Raw genomic sequence first — 19,770 nt, 5'->3', positions numbered from 1 at the left:
TTCTGGTACAAGCACACTGAAGACAAATCGTTCTGCTAACAGGAGTAAGAAAAGCAGTCAACACAAAGAACATCTTCACAGTTTTATAGGATGCATCATTTCATTTGGAAAATGAATGGAACTACCAGTTGAGCCTTCCTCATCTTATAATCCAAATGCCAAAACACACTCCAAAGTCTGAAACTCTCCCAATACTCACGTGGCATCACAAGGTGAAAATTCCACAGCTGTCATCATTTGATGGGTTCGAGTCAAAACACAGGTGTAGTAAAAATGCCATGCAAATTTACCTGCAGGCTATGAAGTGCACATTTATGAAACTTAAGTGAATTCTGTGTTCAAAGCTGGGGACTACTCCTTATATAGCTCATGATATATTTACACACTCACATATAGGTTATGTATGAATACTTCAAGATCTAAAATAATCTGAAATACAAATTATTTCTTATCTGAAGCATTTCAGATTAAGAGATAACCAATGTGTCCTCCTTTGTATCTTAAATTGTGACCAAAAAAGAAATTACAATAAAAAATAATTTTATTATTTTGAAATAAGTCTGGTAAAATATAATATAGTCAGCCCCCAAACAATGCCTTCTTTGGCCTTAGCACTTCTTCCTTTGATCTGCAGAGCACAGGCGGAAGAATCACAGCAGATCACATGACACCTATTCCCGAGAGCACGAGCCATACAACATTGCCAGTACAACTCACCCAGAAGAAATTCGCAGTGCATAGGGATGAGTGGCCACATCGGAGTGTTTGTTTCAATGTTGATGAAGAACAAATATCAGGTGCTCACATTCTGAAGAGTGCTATAATTATTAATGATAAGCAATTTCTCCTGGCATTTTAATAACTAGACAAAATGCCTGTACCAGCCCCTACTTAGACCTCCCACTCCCAACCATTATTTGTTTTTGTCTCCCTCTCCCCTGAAACAGGGTTTCTCTGTGTAATAGCTCTGGCTGTCCTGGAACTCAATTTGTAGACCAGGCTGGCCTCGAACTCACAGAGATCTACCCGCTTCTGCCTCCCAAGTGCTGAGATTAAAGGCATGCACCACCATTACCTGGCTTTTCCCCTAACCACTGTTTACATAAAAAATACTGGCGAGGACAGCAAAGTGACAAAATCCATCATGAACCATCAGCCCAGGAAGCATGAAGTTCCTTCCCATCAGCAACCCAAAAGTCTAGCTGTCCCTAGAGAATCATCTACAGAGACAGAGGTGTGGGCAAAAAGGGAAAGCCGGCTTTTGAAGGATGCCTTATTCCTTCAGAAAATAAGAGAAAACCACCAACACAGGCAAGGTGCAAAGGAGGCGTGGCTTTGGAGCATGCCTGGGCACACACACTTGTGTCATAGTGTGGCCAAGGATCAATCGAGAAGGTGGCTACAAGAAGGGTAAGCCCTCTTACCCTTACCTGTCTTGTAAGGACTACAGCTCACTTCCTCAGCTGAAGGAGGAAAACTCAGCTATCCTAAAACTCCTCAAACTCCTCAAACTCCTTCTGTAGAGCCCCAAGGTCTCTACAGAAGAGCCAACCTTGGCATAACTGCCTCAGAGGACAGTAGCCCTTAGTGTCCCAGTGCTCAAAATGCTAAAGCGGGAAGGAAGAGCCAACAGAACTGGTTAGAGGTAGTGACAGAAAAAAAAAAGTTACATTTCTTTTTATTTCTACCCCAGAAAGTACAGATTGAAAAATAATAAATATAAGATTATTAAATATCTTTTAGTCTCTGATGTTTACAGTTCACCATTTTCTTTCTGCTCCTCCTTTATTCAGAAAAGGAGAGATGAGAGAAATAGAATACTCTGAGAAATGGAAAGGTTCTTCTTGGCTACTTGGATGTTGCTAAAAATACTGCAAGCAAAGCACAACACGTCCCCGCCACGGAGCAGTTAGGCTAATGCAGTCAAAAGGCCAGTCTGGCTTGGATCTGGGGTGTGATTTACAACATGATAATTTAAAATGGTACAGCCCATGCTGTGGTAATAAACATTCATTTTAAGCCTTTTAGGGGACTAATATTTCATCTGAGCATTCTCAGAGAAGGACTTTTCTTCCAGGGGAGGGAGTGAAGGAGTGTGATCAAATCACAAAGAGAGAGTGGCTTGCGACCCCATCAGCTTTCTCACGGGGTTGACCTTCCATCTGTCTGTCCTCTGCAAGGAGCTATAAAACCAGATGCAGCTCCCAGCGCAGCCTGAGTTCCTGGATCTCCGGCTTCTGCATTAAAACAACACGGACAAACAGCCAGCACACTCACACGCTCTCCATACAGGACCTGAAGAGCTGTCTCCAGGGTTCCACCGCAGTGTGCTCTGATTTGCTGATGACTACCACAGAGGAACCGTGTGAGAGACCCAAGTGTCAGGGAAACGGTCCACTCTGTCACCTGTCCACTCTGTCACCCTGGGCAGGCATCCTTATGCACTTTTTAGAAAAGAGACATAGCTTTGCAAAGAAAACCGTGGCATAGGATTTGGAAGAGGGTTCCCACACGTATTCTGGACAACATCTCTGATATACAAATTCCATAATACGTCAAAACTCCTATTTTCCTTTTGAAATTAAAGTTATTTAACTCACTAGGGATTCACTGAGTTAAGCAGATTACTAAGACTGCAGTTTAATTTTCAGAAAGAAAGGAAGGAAGGAAGGAAGGAAGGAAGGAAGAAAGGAAGGAAGGAAGGAAGGAAGGAAGTCAGTCAGTCAGTTTGGATGTAGTTCTGAGACAAGCATGACAATCTGTTTGTACTGGGCCAGCAGGTGAAACCTTGGGAGATAAGGTCTATTTCCTCTGTGTATTCAAATAGTGATTTATAAAACTATCAAAAAACAGACTTTTATTCTGCCATAGTTCCTTAACACATCACATTTTCTACCTCCTTCTCCATCTATATTACTTTTAAGAAACTTGGACTTGTAAGGTCACCTCTAGACTTTGTCCCTGTCTAGGAAATGGGTACACAAAATTTGCTGAAAGACACTGTGTCAACTGCCATGCCAGCCAACCACTGGCGCTTTCTTTTTCTTTCTGCTTGTTTTCCTACTGGCCTTCTCCAGTTACATCTTTGCTTTACTCCCACCAGGCCACCAGCCACCAGCACCCTGCTATAACACCACGTGCAGATTCTGGAGTCCTAGTTCCCCCAACTCTTCAATTCCACGGGTTGTTTCTTGGGCAAAGTTATCAGGTGATTAGACTCAAGGCTTCCTTTACCCCGACGCAGTACCCTCGGGAGAATCCCACCACCCAAGGACGGTCGACTCCAGCAGTCTCCTAAAGGAGCAAGGTGTTGTTCAGCCAGGTCTCATCACCATTCATACATGCAACAGCCAGCGATATTCTGTTCACAATGGTCACCAAGCACATTTTAACTTTTAGGTCTTAGCCCAGCCATTCTGTTGATGTTTAAAGAAAAGCAATGTTAACAGAAGACTCCCGAGTGACTTAGAACTCTCGTTTACCTCAAGCAAAGCCTGCCCAGTTTCCTCCCAGTAACAACTGGAAGGCACCTATCATGTTTCAGTGGCGGGAATGAAGGCAGTGAGAAAGGAAAATGTGAGCTTCCAAGCTACCCAAGAGCTTGACAACTGTTTCAGCAGATCTCTTCCAAAGTGTTATTATTATTTTCCACTTACTACCCACAAGAAAATAAATCACCAAAGCATAGAGTTTCTAACAGTCTCTGTCACTGTATTTGGAGGACTTTCTCCCTCATTCCTAGCTATGCTAAACAGTCCTCAGATGAGGATTCCCCCAGGATCAGAGAACACAAATTGGAATTTCTACTCAGATACAAAATTGGAGTGTGACTCTGGTCAAATAAAGTAATTCGTAAACTTGGCGTTGTGAGGCTTTTGCTCATTTCTTTATAAGTGACAACTGCTTTAGTATTTATTCTACCCCCTTAGAAGTACAGTAAAGAAGTACAGAACACTGTCTCCCATGGAGTTAGGTAGCAGGCAGTTCTAGCCAGAACAGTGAGCATTTCATCCACGACTGAGAACCTGGGATTCCTTGACTGTATCCTGTTTCCCACTGTGTCTATGTTCATACTCTTCCTTGAGAAATGATCAGTCACAAAGAGCAGCAGTACTTGCTACCAATGAAAAACTTCATACACTCTACAGATACACCAGCAAACAACTGAATGTCAGAGGTCTAAAGAACAGCACTTTGTGGATTTGAACCTCTGCCTTGGAGACGCTGTGGGAAACCACACTTCCACAAACTGCCTTATATTTTCCTTCCCTTAAAGAAGATGAGATAGGAGATGGCAAATTTCACTGTAATTGTTTCTAAGACATCAAAGGGACATACAGTATTAAGAATCCTACGCATGTCCATCTTCTTTGTAGTATCTAACATGCTATAGAAGCTGGGTCCCCACAAAGAGTCATACTAATAACCCAAAGCCAAGAAATTTCACTGCCTACCTTCAGGTGAGTCTCAGTGTTAGAGATGCTGGATATCAGCCTCAGAGATACTGCCCAAGATGTGGGGCAGAACAGGAAGAAAGTATGACAACAGCCAGAAAATAGTTGTATTCCTTTAACTGGCAGGAGACAAACTGTGTCTCTACCATCAGAGTTACAGCCACCTAAATATGTCCAGGGCTGAAGCTCAGAACCCATATGTGCTACCAAAACAGCAGATGGGATTTTGTGCGGATGTGGTTAGAGAATTTCAGAGAGAAGTTACCCTGGGAAGCTCATTTGCATTGCAAGGGCTCTTACCAACACAGATTTCCTCAGTGTGGTCAAAGGAGGCTAGAACAACAGGCACAGAGATGCAGGCCGCTGCTGACTTAGGACAGGGGAATGAGACAAGCTCCTAGAAGTTGGGGGCTGTCGGGCCTCCAGTGATCTTCAGACCTAGACATCTGTGCTAACAACCTGCGCTGTTTTAGGCCACTGGGCTTGCAGAAATTGGGTATGGTGGTGGTGGCAGACGAATACCAAGACCACGCAAAGAAGTTCACCAAACAGGAGAGATTTCCCACAACAGAACCAGTGAACTATACAAATTTCCCCAAGAAGGACAAAGTTTTGTAGTGCATTGAGGATTGCAAAATAAAGTGGAAATTAACTCCAAGAAGCCTACTTCCAATGGGAAGAAAAAGTTAATACACAGGAAACCCCCAAAGGAAATGCCCTTGTTATGATTCCAAGACTCAGTATTGACGAAAAAAATCTTACCCCTCATTATCTCCAGGGATGTGGCAACCAAGAACAGAAATGACTTTCCAAACAGTCTCTAGAATTAATTCAGCTCTGATGAAGAGGACAAGTCCTAAGAGTCAACCGCCCCTGGTAAAACCAGGGAGGATTTAGACTGCTAAAGAGCAGGAGGTTGCTTTAGAGGCAGCTAGAAAGGTAGAATAGAAAAACAGGAGAAGGGAGAGAGACTCTGCAAGAGCAGAAAGAAAACTATTAAGTGTGAAGGCATTTGTTAAAATCTTCAGGCAGTTGTCAGTCAAAGCATCAGGTGATTTACATTGACTTAAATGTCACCCAAACTTCGGAAGGTGCTTGCTACTTTTAAGACGTGGTTTTGCATGCAAGGATATCAAAGACTCATAAGAAAGAAGCAAGAGCTCACAGAAGGTGTATGAGCCTCGGGAAGTGACCCAGCAGCCCAGCATAAGAGACAACTGTCAGTCGTATGGCGTTGGAATTGACAGTAGAAGCATAGTGAGGCAGGGCAGCCTCTGCTCCACTCTTAAATGTGCTTGACTCCTGAAACTGATGGTTCATGGAACACGGCACAGGGCTTCTCACTTTTCTGAGGTCAGATGAGAGGGTCCTTGAGAAGACTTAGGAAGCTATGAAGGAGCATGACGGCTTCCACATTTTAGCTGCTTAAAGATCGAATTAGAAGTACAGGGCTTCGGTATTCTTTCAATGGGAAAAAGAGTGGACGAGGAAATGGTTTTAGGTGTCTTAGGTTTCTATTGCTGTGAAGAGACACCATGACCACGGTAAATCTTAAAGAGGAACACATTTAATTGGGGATGGCTTACAGGCTCGGAGCTTTATTCCATTAGCATCATGGCAGGAAGCATGGTGACACACAGGCACACATGATGCTGGAGAAGGAGCTGAAAGTTCCACATCTGGATTGGCAGGCAGCAAGAAGGCAGAGAGTGCCAAAGGGCTTGGCTTGAACACCCAAAACCTCAAAGCCCACCTCCCAGTGACACACATCCTCCAATCAGGCCACAACGATTCCAACAAGGCCACATATCCTAACACTTTGCCACTCCCTATGAGCCTATGGGGGCCATTTTCTTTCAAACTACCACAGTTAGGGAACATGCGGTTACAGAGAAGCCTGGGAAAAGAAGTATATTCTGCAGGCACTGTAAGGAGTAAACACTGAGACTGGAAACCCTAAAGGAGAAGAGGCACTAGGAACTGGTGAGGAGAACCTAGAGGAGCAATTCACGCTGCATGTCCACATTCGATAAAGAATGTTCAGGCATATACACGCTCAATGTGGTTTCTCTGATATCCACCCCCTTACACACACACACACACACACACACACACACACACACTGTTCTCAGAGTCTGTAGCATAGACCCTGTGTTTGTTATAAATCCAGAACATTTAAAAGAACAGAAGATAAAGATTATACCCAAGCATCAAGCTGATTGGGAATTTTTATAACTAAAATCTATCAATTAAGTGTGCTCTGTGTTGTGATGTAAAGAAATAAAGAACTGCCCCTATAAACAACCCTGTGAGTTATCTCGTTATAAAAAGTTGGTGAGGGCCGGGCGGTGGTGGCGCACGCCTTTAATCCCAGCACTCGGGAGGCAGAGGCAGGTGGATCTCTGAGTTCGAGGCCAGCCTGGTCTACAAGAGCTAGTTCCAGGACAGGCTCTAGAAACTACAGGGAAACCCTGTCTCGAAAAACCAAAAAAAAAAAAAAAAAAAAAAAAAGTTGGTGAAATGTCTTTTCTTAAGAAGTATATGTGTGAAAACATGCGACTAAGTGTCTGCCACCTGCTGGGAACTCAAAGCTAATTTCCTACCTCTTCCAGCTGTCAAGTCATGCATGTCAGCTCCCACGTCCCAGGACGCTCTGAGGGACAGGGAGATGCATGGGATTGGGATATATGATGTGAAACCCACACAGAATCATTAAAGAACTGAACCCCCAAAGGTTGATTTCAAGATGAGCCCTAATCTATATGTTCAGCTTCTGGTGAGCAAGGCATGAGTAGGGGCCTTCCACTTCTGCAGTTTGTCGGCGTGGGCCCTTTGGCAGAATCCTGCCGCAGGACTCAGCCATGACGTGATGGTTGCTGCTATGGGGATGCTGGCCAGGACTCAGCCATACATGATGTTGGCTGCTATGGGGATGCTGGCATCCTCAGGTACCCATGAGCCACAACCAGATCTTCAAGAACCCCACGTGCTCTGCCTCTTACTCTGTTGTCTATCTACAGACTTCCCACAATCTACGATCAATTTACAAAGGGAAAACTTCAGTGCAAATGGGATTGCTGTTTCTTCGGGCATCGCTCTTGTACAACACGAGCAATAAGAAATATATAATATGACTAAAAAAAGAAATATATAACATATATGCAGTGTGTACATGTGTGAATGGCTTATTGTGTGGTGCTGGTTTGTGTGTGTACATATACACACGATGTAGGATTCCCCTCTGTATGCTATGAATATGATTGGTTAATTAATAAAAACAAAAACTGGCTTGGCCTGATAGGGCAAAAGAATAGAGGTAGGCAGGGGAAACTAAACTGAATGCTGGGGGAAAGAAGGGCTGAGTCAGAGAGAAGCCATGTAGCCCCGCCGGAGCCAGATGGAACTGTAGCCAGTAAGCCACAGACACATGGCAATACACAGATTAATAGAAATAAGTTAAATTAATATGCAAGAGTTAGCCAATAAGACGCTAGAGCTAATGGGCCAAGCAGTGATTTAATTAATGTGGTGATTATTTTGGTTCTGGGCAGCTGGGACAAACAAGCGTTCTCCTTAATTGTGCATTCCTATGTAGAGGCCAGCTGTCAACTTTCCATGTTGTTCCTCAAGAGTTTGTTTTGCTGGTTTGGGTTTTGTTTTTTTTCAGGCAGGTTCTCTTACTGGTCCCCAGGGCCTGCCAGTTGGACCAGGATGACTGGCCAGGGAGCCCCAGGGATCTCACTGTCTTTGTTTCCCTAGAGCTTAGATGACACATGCAATACCACATTAAGGAAGTTATGTGGGTGCCAGAAGTAAAACTCAGGTTCTCATGATAATAGAGTATGCGTTCACTTTATTAACTCCAGCACATGTTTTTATATGCTGCAATACTCCAAACTGAGAACTTTTTAAATAATAAATATTGCCTCCCACCAGTGTGTCAGAAATTGAGCCCAGGGCCTTATGGATGGCAGGCAAATGTACTACAGCTGCACAACATATATTTTTAAGTAATGTAATTCTTGAAACATTCAATTAAAAAAATCATTTTAAAATGGAGTGTACAGATGTAAAATCATCAATATAAAATGAATTGAGACATATTATAAAACAGACTATCTGACATACATTGTTTCATTAAAAAATAGCTATATAACAGTAATTTTTTTAATGTGAACCCTGAATAAACATGTACTTAGAAGAATGTTTCTTTTGATCACTAGATAATAATACTTGAGTGATTTTACTGTTCCTCTTTTTAAGGTAGCATGGAATAAGCCAGAGGCCTCACGCGTGCTATGCAAGTGCCCCACACCTGAGCCACAGTGCCTGCCACTCACTCCTTCCATTGTCATCTACTTTGTCAACTCTCTAAGCTGACCATCCATGGCTTGAAAATAAGTAACTTTTAAAAACTCTATACTTTGTTTATAGTATTTGGATTCAAAGTCTTCTGGCTCAAATTATATATAAATATTAAGTTGGCATTTCACAATTAGTCGATTTTAATCTTCTATTTTGCTCCCTTTACCTGGCCAAATCTTTCTGAATATAAAGCTGTTCTTCACTTACCATGTTTACTCACAGGTGAAATTTGTAGATAGAAAACATGACACCCTATATCAGCCTGCATCGTACATATTTACATATCTCTGTATCGCATCCCCCAAGACGCTGGATTAGCATAAGACCCAGATGCCTGCCAGTCTAAGCAAAGCAGCTTCAGGACCACAGGAACTGCACCTCAGAGCTCGCTCAGGGCTTCCCTTGTCATCTGTTGGCAGCAAGTGTAGATGGAGAGGAAATGGTGGAGCAGGCAAGAGATGGGATGCTGAAGGAAGTCTTGCAGCCAATGGTTACCCGCCCACTGGGGCGTGGCCTCTTATACTATATAAGCTGATGTAGAGCACGCGTCCGCTCTCTTTTCTGGCCCCTCTGTTCCAGCTGCAGGATTCGGTTTCTGATTACCGTTCAAGCAGAGGATTCTGATTTGTGAGTCTACCCCAAATAAATAACCATCTATTTCTCAATTCTGAGCTAGTGTGGGATTTCTTTTAAGCATCTTTCTTCAATGGGACATGCTTTTGAGATTACCTAACATCACCAACACTCACTGACATTTCATGCATCGCCTTCAACATCCCCAAGGAAAATATTTTCAGGTATTTCCGTCACAACATCAATGATGAGTTTATCAGGGAACATGCGCAGAGAGCGCTGATGAGAAGACTGAAGGGTCAGCAATCCTACGGTGTATTTATTTCTGAAGGCATTCAAGACAGACCAGAATAAAGCAAGGTCACAGGTCAAGTGGAGGAGAGCAAACACTGATGTGTTCAGGAGAGTGAGGATGGAGACCGTTTATGTCAAAGCAGCAGTTCTCAATGTGTGGGTCTTGACCCCCCACAGGGATTGCAGATTAGATATCATATCGGGTCACGTACCTTGCAGGTCAGACATTTACATTATGATTCATAGCAGTAACAAAATTGGAGTTATGAAGTAGCAGTGAAGTAATTTCATGGCTGGAGGTCACCATAACATGACGTGAAAGGGTCTCAGCATTAGGAAAGCTAAGAACCGCTGGCTTAAAGGCTTTATAGTGCTGGAAAATTACTGCAGGACTTCGAACCTTGCACTCTTGCCTATGAAATGTGAGCCCCAGTCTTGATATTCTTAACAGTACGTGATGATTAAGCAGGACAAATCACACAGCATGCTTCTCAGAGTATCTGGCACACACTGGGCACTTCGTCATTTGGTAGGATGTCACTAATGATAAGCAAACATACAATGATTTTTCTGGTTCACAAAGGGAAAAAAAAAAACCTGAACAAGAACATCCAAAGAGTTGAGTAAAACGACAAACAGATTTCAGACTAGAGAACTGCATTTGTAATAATCTGTCGCCTACAAAATAATACATTATCACTTTATGGAAAAGCACAAGTAGTCTTGTCAGAAATAATGAAAGACTGCAAGTCCCTTACAGAGGCCAGCAGCCTGAAGCTGCCCCTGGATGCCTCCTACCTAGTCCTCTGCTCAAAATGGAGATACTGAAAAGCATAAACACCGGTTACTATGGGAACAAGCGCACCAAAGGTAACATCCAGACAAAAAGGCTCTCGCCTACTCCTAACTGCTCACAGCTCTCCTTTTTACCCGTCTTCTATTGCGTCTCTCATTTTCTACCTTGCATTAGCATCATTTGTGCAGAATCTGATCTCTCTGCCTGGGAGGAGACCTCTTGAGGGGGAAAACCCCGTCTTACTCATCTTTGTCTTTTCAACAATGTCTTGCACAAAGAAGGCAGTAAATAAGTGGTTTGTTGACGAGGGGAGGGGAGGGCCATACAGGAAAATGTTTTTGTATAACCAAGCTCAATGCCCATAGTAGTTAACCTCTGGGGGAGGGGGGATTAATCAAGGCTCCCGGCCACTTGACAGGAGAATTATGCAATTAACCCTATTTGACCAGCTGGAAAACTAACTAATTCCTCCCGAACAATGACACGATGAGAACAGAGTTCTGGTGCATGCACGCTAACACAGGGGCCAACGCTTTCTAACAAATTAGCTTTCATTACAAAACCATCATTTTCGAAGCGTATTCCCCACAGTGTGCCTTTTCGGGGGAAGATTAAAACAGTCGAAAAGGTAATTGTTTTGTTAAACTTTCATGTTTTTGTTAAGTTAGTATTCTATTCCAGAGACTGCCTTGCTCTACAAATGGGAAGCCAGTCCATTCCTGGTACCTTGGCTGGCCCATCAGGATCTGATGACGCTGCTACAGTAGAACAAGCTGGATTCGTGGTGGGCAAATTAACGGGACATACCATGGTGGGGACTCTATACACACCAATTGCTGTGGTTGACTTCGGCTAAACTTAAAGGGCAATGGACACAGCCCAGCCAACAATGTAGGAGGATTGGGCATGTTAATGTGACCGACAGACTTACCATTTTCCTAAACCAACGCCTTGATTCTAAAACCTGAATGTTTTACGACAAATATGCAATCATCTTTAACTGCTTCCTTATTTCTATTTTACATGAATGAGTGTTTTGCCTGCACGTATGTCTGTGCACCACAAGTGCACAGCACCCTCGGAGGCCAGAAGAGGGTATCAGATCCGCTAGGACTGGAGTTACAAGCAACCACACTTGTGCTGGTTATTGAACCTGGGTCCTCTAGAAGAGCACCTGGTGTCCTTAACTGCTGAGCCCTATCCCCAGTGCCCATGACTATGTCTGCGAAGGATTTATACAATTTATGTGTGTGGGGGGGTGTGGAGGTGTGCCTGGGGAGATGAGGACAGACCATCAGATCCCCTGGAGCAGGAGTTCCGGGTGGTCATGAGCTGACCAATGTGTATGCTGGGAACCGAACAAGGATTGTTTGCAAGAGAAGCGAGTACTTTTCAACACAGAACCACCGCTTCAGGCCCACATTTTTATTTAATTAAAAGTATGTTAATGGTAAAATGTTTGTACACTGTTACTTGAGTCAATCCAAAAAATGTCATAACCAAGTCCTGACAGCATGTGGAACACAAGGCACCATAGCTGGAGGCATCCTCTTTTTTTTTTTTTTAAAAAAAAAAAATCTTTATTTATTTATTATGTATACAGTGTTCTGCCTGCATGCCTGCAGTGCCAATCTCATTACAGATGGTTGTGAGCCACCATGTGGGTGCTGGGAATTGAACTCAGGTCCTTTCAAAGAGCAGCCAGTGTTCTTAACCCCTGAGCCATCTCTCCAGCCACGGGAAGCATCCTCTTGAAGGACATCCAAGAACACTTTTTGACCTTGTGCCTTACACAATGATACATATTTTATCTATATTACATATATTCTAACTATATAGAGTATAAAGAAGAAAATATTGGTAAAGTGCATACAGGGGGAAAAAACCCCTACATTTTACCCATGTCCAGAATTTGACAGAGACCAAAGCTTTGAGCCTATTTTCTCAAGCATATGTATCAGCTTTAAAAGCTAATTAATATTTTCAAGAGAAACTTAGACTTTTATCACCTTGGTCTTTTGTCTGTGAACACAAGTAACTGAAGAAAAGAGACTTACTTACACTACCAAGACCCACAATGCATTTGTCTGTGAACACAAGTGACTGAAGAAAAGAGACTTACACTACCAAGACCCACAATGCGTTTGTCTTATCATTTTGAAAGTAAAAGGTTTCCCAATTTCCTGTCCTTGGAATGGAGATGACCTTTTCAGGAGAAGCTGGAGGAGGCCGATGGGTACACAGGAATTCTATGTGGGTCTTTTCAGAGGAGGGAGAGGAGGTTGACAGGTACACAGGTGTACAATGAGGAAGGAAGGCATGATTCTAAAAAGCAAACAACATGGGGCTTGCACAAAGGAACACACAGAAATTGTGACCATATGCACAAGATCAAAACATGCCAGAAGGGGAAAGGCATAACCAAGTCCCACTACGTACTGACAGTTTGTTTGCCTGCTTGCTTTATTTTGTTTTTGTTTTTTGTTTTTTGTCAACTTGACAATCAAGCTAAAATTACTAAAATGGAACCTCAATTAAGAAAAAGCTTCCAAAGCTGAGTCTGGTGATGCACACCTTTAATCCTAGCATTTGATAGGCAGAGGCAGGCGGATCTCTGTGAGCTTAAGGCCAATCTGGTCTACATTATAAGTTCCAGGACAGCCAGGGCTACATAGTAAAACTCTGTCTCAAACAACAACACTGGCAAGGGGGCATGGCTCTACCAGATTTCCACAGGTAAATCTGTGGAGGTATTTTTTGAATAATGATTGATGAGGGAGGGCCCAGGTCACTGTGGGTGGTGCCACCCCCTTTGCAAGTGGCCTTTTTCCATATAGGAAAACAGGTTGAGCAAGCCATGAGGATCAAACCAGTAAGTGGCATTCCTCCATGGCTTCTGTTTCCGTTCCTGGCTCCATGTTCCTGCTTTGGCTTCCCTCAGGGGACTATGACTTTTAAATAAATATGTAAGCCAAATAAATCCATTCCTCTAGAACTTGCTTTTGGTCATGGTATCTTATTATAACAATAGAAACCCTAACCAAGACACACCTCCCTCCTTCCCAGTCTTTGGATTCTTACCTTGGTATCAACTCTTTCTGCCCTCCTTTCCTCTTGTCTCTCATTGTTTCTTAGATGCTGTTAGCCACACTTAACAGCTTTACATATCAAGCATCAAAAGTTTCAAAGTCAGTTCTTGAGCCCAGGTCCTGAAAGCATACACCTTGTCTCCATCTTAGGCTTTTAAAGCTATCTTACAGCAAAGACAAACCAGGTTCATTCCTATTTATGATTAAATCTGTTTCTCAAGGATTGGGCTTTGTCCCACCTATAACGTTAACTACAAAGGGTTCTGTACTGCCTGTTCCAGAAAATAACAATCATGTCTTTGTTTCAAAAAGTTGTAATGGCCATCTTGCAACACTACCTACAGTTTAAAAGATTGTTATGACCACCTGTTGTTATGACTACCTTGCAACCGTGTCTTTGTTTCAAGAAATAGTTATGACTAATTTTATACTTATGTTCTGCTCCTGCACTCCCACCTATTTTGCCTATCAAATCCCCCACCCCTTATCCATAAAAAACTCATCTTCCTGATGTCCAGTGCTGACCTTTTGAACCTCGCCATTAGGGGAATGAAGGCTGTGTACACAAATTTAAAAAAAAAAAAAGCTTTTAGACATAAAGCAGAGAAAAACCAGCCTACAATCCACAACCCCACAGAACCTAGACAACAAAGAGAACCCTAAGAGAAACATACATGGATCTAACCTACATGAGAAGTAGAAAAAGACATGAGTAAATTGGGAGAATGAAGATCATGGGAGAGGGCAACTCTTATAAATGAAAGCATTTAAGTGGGGCTGGCTTACAGTTTAAAGGTGCATTCCTTTATCCCCAGGATTGGAAGCATGGCAGCACAGATGCAGCCATGGTGCTGGAGATACAGCTCAGAGTTCTACATCTGGATCAGCAGGCAGCAGGAAGAGAGAGCAACATTGGGCCTGGCTTGAGCATCTGAAACCTCAAAGTCCACCCCCAGTGACACACTTCCTCCAGCAAGGCCACGCCTACTCCAACAAGGCTGCATCTCTTAATAGTGCCACTCCCCATAAACGTATGGGGGCCATTTTCATTCAAAGAATGACCGCTCCCACTCATATAGAAGAATCACACACAACACTAAATTGACAGGGACAGAAAATAAAGTCTGCATAGCATATTACTGTAAAAACGCTAAATATATTCTCCATATGGCAGCTGATGGCAGCTGCAGTGATGGTTTGAAAATTCAGTTTCAGAACACATCATGCTTTTGCTCACCGGCTGCCTGATCCTGTAACAGTGAAGGCAAACTCTTCTCCAGAAGCTGCTCAGGCTCCAAGCCTGGGCTCCCACACCAATTCCAACTTCACACCCTGCCATGACTCTGCTCACACTGGTTTCCTAGAATTTTATAACTTTTTATCAATGCTTCCTGAATGGAACCCTCGCTCTGCCTCAAGGCTTGTTCTTAACTTCTTAACTAGGCTGTCTACATTATAATGTGACCTCATTTGGAGTGATCTTGTAGGAATTTCAGAGCTCTAGAATGTCCCTAACAGTTCTCGTTCCTGATGTTTGTGGCCTACTTCATAACCCTCTCCCCTTGGTATGAAGAAGACTAATGAACAGGGTAGGATATTACTAAGAGCCTCAGGCTATAGGTGTAAAGAATTCAGTTTAGCTAACAGCCCAAGTGAGCTAAGCAGAGGATGTTGAAGCCCAATGGGCAAAGTGCCTTGGGTTCAGTCTTATAAGACAATGGAGAACCCAGTGAAGCTGGCCCGGCATATCTAAGACATGATGAGACAGAAAGTGGGTGTTGTTTCACATCACTGTTGGGGTAACTTTTTACATAGCAATATAAAACTAATATACTTGTCTTAGTGAGAGTTACTATTACACCATGACCAAAGCAACTTAGAGTAGAAATATTTTATTTCTTTATGCTTTCAAATTACTGTTCACAATTGAAGGACATTAGGACAGAAACTCAAGTATGGCAGGATCCTGTTGGCAGAATCTGATACAGAAGCCATGAAAGGGTGCTGCTTATTGGCTTGCTCCCCATGGCTTGCTCAACCTTCTTTCTTATAGAATCCAGTACCACCAACACAGGTGTGGCATAAAGGAGTCTGCCCCCCAATCCCTAATTAAGAAAATGACCTATATGTATGTCTAAAACCCAATCTTTTGAAGGCATTTTTTAATTGAGGTTCCCTCCTCTTAGATGACTTTAGCTTATGTGAAGGTAATATGAAACTATGCAGTACAATACCCTCAATAACATATATACCAACATCCCCTTCCTTTCTTTTCATTTGATGTAGGTTTTTCTTTCAGGAAACTGGACACACAATGGATGGAATTTGAATATTTAACTCTGAACTCTGGTTCCAAAGGCAAAACCAAGAATGGTCTACATCATTTTTTGGCAGTGGCTAAAGTCACTAATTGTACATCTTCCTCAAGGTTATTATGTTGCAGCAGTTTCCCCCCCTTGGCTAGAAAGTCTACTCTATGTGTCACCACATACTCCTGTGGGGTCCCCTAGAAGGTATGTGGGAAGGCACTGCAGACTGTCCTCAACCTAAGAAGAACGGTGATCACGGCATCTCTTCCCACAGACGACGCCAGCTCTGTGAGTTGGAAACCAACCTTGAGCTTGACTACAACCCATTTTCCTAGCCACACCTGTGAACATGTCCATTAACCACACAGGCTTTACGTATGTAATTTTTGAGAGAACACATGGCTCTCCTTTAAACCCCTTCAGAAACGTGACAGCATTCTGACTGACCTGGTAAAGAGGGCTGTCTGCAATTAAGCCCAGCCAATTTTCTCTTCTCTTGAGATACTACACACTTAACAAAGAGCAGCTGCACAGATAGACCTTTAAGTGTAAGAGTCTTAAAATGGAATCAGCTTTCATTCACCAGGCTATGGACTGTCAGGCGCCATATTTGTATCCATTTTCTACAAGAATGAAAGTGCTTTCAAAATATATCTGTCATTTCTCCACAGTGGCTGATCAAACCTGCCACTGACAAATGTTCTGAACAGGCAACTTGTAGTACAAGCATGGTTTATTTCTGTCAGAAACTGACTGCTGGAGTGTGAAAGAAACTCATTAAAAATCTCTTACTGTGATCTTACATTGTTAAAAAGAGAAAGTACGAACGATAAAGAAAAGGCGAGGGAAAAGATATACTGGAGGGTACACAGCCTACAGCTGCTCTCAAACGGTGTTTCTCTTATGAATCATTTCACAAGCAATGAAAGAAGTGTAATTAGTTCAGGGAATATGGCATATACTGTTGTTTGGGAAAATCACATAAGTTGACAATTTCATCTTATCCTAATATTATGAAAAGTTAAAGCAGGAGGTCAGAATACTGTACCAGTGGAAAAACAAATAATGCAAAATAGGGAATAATGGCATTTACCTTAATCTTAAAACAAGGTTGACTGCACACGGACCTTCTCTGAAGTCTTCGTTAGCATTGGGTTGGCCCTTTGAAAACAAAACGACAGACAACGTTTTATGCTTTCTTGGGAGAAGAATGAATAAATAAAATCACAGTATCCCTTGATTCCTTTATCTTTTTCTGGAAACTTCAAAAATCAGTGCTTATCCCAGCAGGTCTTCTTTGGCTTCACAACACCTTTGCAGAGGATCAGAAAGCTGCTTAATTAACATCACGACTGTGGGTGCCAATGCTTCAGACAGACAGCCTCGGTCCTAAGGTAAATTCTGTGAGTGGATGGTATTGCTACAGCTAGTCCAGATTACAGTATCCACCTAAAGTGGTCCAGAGCAAAGGGCCAACATCCACTGGAGTGTGGAGATGCACAGAGGTAAGGAAGCTTGTCGGGGATGGTTGAGACACTTGAAATTCCGGCATTCCGGCTGTGGCAACAGAACTGCCAGTTTAAGTACAGCTTACGCTACACAGCAAGAGCCTGTCTCAAAAAAGCAAGAGCTAGGGATATGGCTCAGCGACAGAACACTTGCCTGCCATGCAGAAGGTGTTGAGTTCTATCCGCAGACTCTACCTGGTGGGGTGGGGTGGGATGACTTGGGTACATTAACTGTGAGCATCAGAGGTGAACAGAGATTAGTTAACACTGGTCCTCACTGCCCTTCTCTGCTCTCATCTTGGTACAGATCATCCATCAAGGATGCCTCTGTGACATTCTAGTCCTATGAACACCTGGGCTGGATCAGACCTCCTTGTTGAGAAAGAAAAAGAAAGCAGGAAAAAGAAAAGCTGGTAACCTGCTGTGCAACCACCATGGGCGGGGAATTCTCAGAGCCTGTTGCTTCATTTACAAAATAGGTAAGCCACCTGTCTCAAAAGGCTGGGAAAATAAGAGATGTCAAACTGAGCCATAAATTATAAAATGCTAATCAATAGTGTCCCCTTTTCCTGTTTACTTCTTTTGTTTTTGGACCCATACATCCTCCTTATTTGTCTTTTACGATGAGGCTGATCCCTACAGTCAGTTCACCCCAGGGTCTTGCACTGAGCTGGATGATAGAATGTAATGATCGAAACTGAACCCTGCTTCTGTCCCTGAGCATCTGCATGGCCCTGCACAAATCACTTAACTGGCCCTGCGCAAACCACTTAACCTCTGGATGTCTTTCTGTAGCTATAAATGACAAGGAGCCGCGGTCCTAAAACCCCTCTGGACCAACACCTCCTCAACTTGCAGCTGCTCCAGAAAACACAGGGGCAGGCAATCAGACTACCAGTAGACACCCAAACACCTGGTCCGATCCCGGGGCTCTGTGTCTACATCTTTCCCTTGATAGCTTCACCACTCAATGCAATCACAGCATAGGCCCTCCCGCCATACACCTGTTATGAGTATGCATTATACATGCACTGCACAGTCACTGGACTGTTATTTTAATAAGACAAGTTGTAGAGATGAATTGGCCCATAAAATTCAATGATAAAAGAATCACCAAGAGAGGTTATAGAAATTCAATCAGAAGCAAGGAAGGAAAAAATCAATTAACCATGGTACTTGGTAGCTAGAGTTTAATAGACTTAAGAGTCATTTTCGTCCCTTTGCTTTTCGCCCACGGTACCAGTGATTTTGGAGGCACTTGGGTAATCTATTCCTTTCTTAAAAGTCTATGAACATCTTGCAAAGGATGGTTAGTAGTAGTGATGTTCTCTTTCTTTATATCAACCTAAAATAATGCTTTCTATTGTTTTTAAGCCCTTTATCTAGGAGCACTATCCTGAAGTGTCTGTCTAAAACTCTTGAGTTTCGCCTAATGTTTGGCTGCATCTATCCCTATTGGTTGCTGGATGGAACCTCTTTCCTAACAACTGGGCTAGGCACCAATCTGAGTATAGCAGAATATCATTAAAAATGCTTGTTTGCTTGCTTCCTTCCTTCCTTCCTTCCTTCCTTCCTTCCTTCCTTCCTTCCTTCCTTCCTTCCTTTTTTCTTTTCCAATCATGTTTGATTCTATCTTAGGTCTTAGAGTTATCCATCCTCTGGTTCCTGGTGATCCAGGCAATGTCAGATGTGAGCTCCCTCTCGTGGCATGAGCCTGACGTTGGACCAGTCATTGGCTGGCCATTCCCAGAAACTCTACACCACCATTACCCCAGCACATCTTCCAAGAAGGACAAAAGTAGGTAGAAGGTTTTGTGGCTGGCTTGATGCCCAAGTCTCACCTCTGGAAGCCTCGCCTGGTTACAGAACATGGCAGTTTCAGACTCTGTGTGCCGTTACTAGGAGTCCTCACTAGGGTCACCCTCGTAGATTCCAGGGAATTTCCACTTCACTAGGTTTCTACATTGCCCCCCCCATGCTCCCCGATTCCAGTCATCTCTCAGGTCCTCTCTTTCCATTCATCACCCCTGTCTGATCCTTCCTGTTCTGCATCCAGTCTCAATATAAGGGTTTGTGTCTACTCTTTCTGTAACCTGCTATGTCATGTTCAGTTGCTATCCCTGGGAGGCCTGCTCTTTTCTGAAGGGAAATGGAGGAGGAGTGGATCTGGAAAAGAGAGGAGGTTGGAGTGGAGGGAGTGGAAAGCGTGGACGAAGGAGAAACTACAGTTAGAATGTAACGTATGAAAGAAGAATACATACAAAATAAATATTTCTTTTTTTCTTTTTTTTTTTTTTTTTTTGGTTTTTCGAGTCAGGGTTTCTCTGCAGCTTTTTTAGAGCCTGTCCTGGAACTAGCTCTTGTAGACCAGGCTGGCCTCGA

General features: G+C 43.0%; 1 protein-coding gene across 1 annotated transcript in view; it reads right to left on the bottom strand.

Annotated features, from left to right (window-relative positions):
* The window catches only part of Stk39 (serine/threonine kinase 39), a 256,946-nt gene that overhangs the window by 74,807 nt on the left and 162,369 nt on the right, over nucleotides 1-19,770 (bottom strand). Inside the window, exon 14 of the mRNA XM_038337065.1 lies at nucleotides 16,974-17,041. Within this exon, the coding sequence (XP_038192993.1) occupies nucleotides 16,974-17,041 (68 nt within the window). The remainder of the gene's footprint in view (nucleotides 1-16,973; nucleotides 17,042-19,770) is intronic.

This window comes from Arvicola amphibius, chromosome 7 (assembly GCF_903992535.2).
Source record: "Arvicola amphibius chromosome 7, mArvAmp1.2, whole genome shotgun sequence".
In the NCBI taxonomy this organism is placed as follows: Eukaryota; Metazoa; Chordata; class Mammalia; order Rodentia; family Cricetidae; genus Arvicola; species Arvicola amphibius.
Note: the sequence above shows the minus strand (reverse complement) of the source record. Positions and strands in the feature narration are given on the sequence as shown.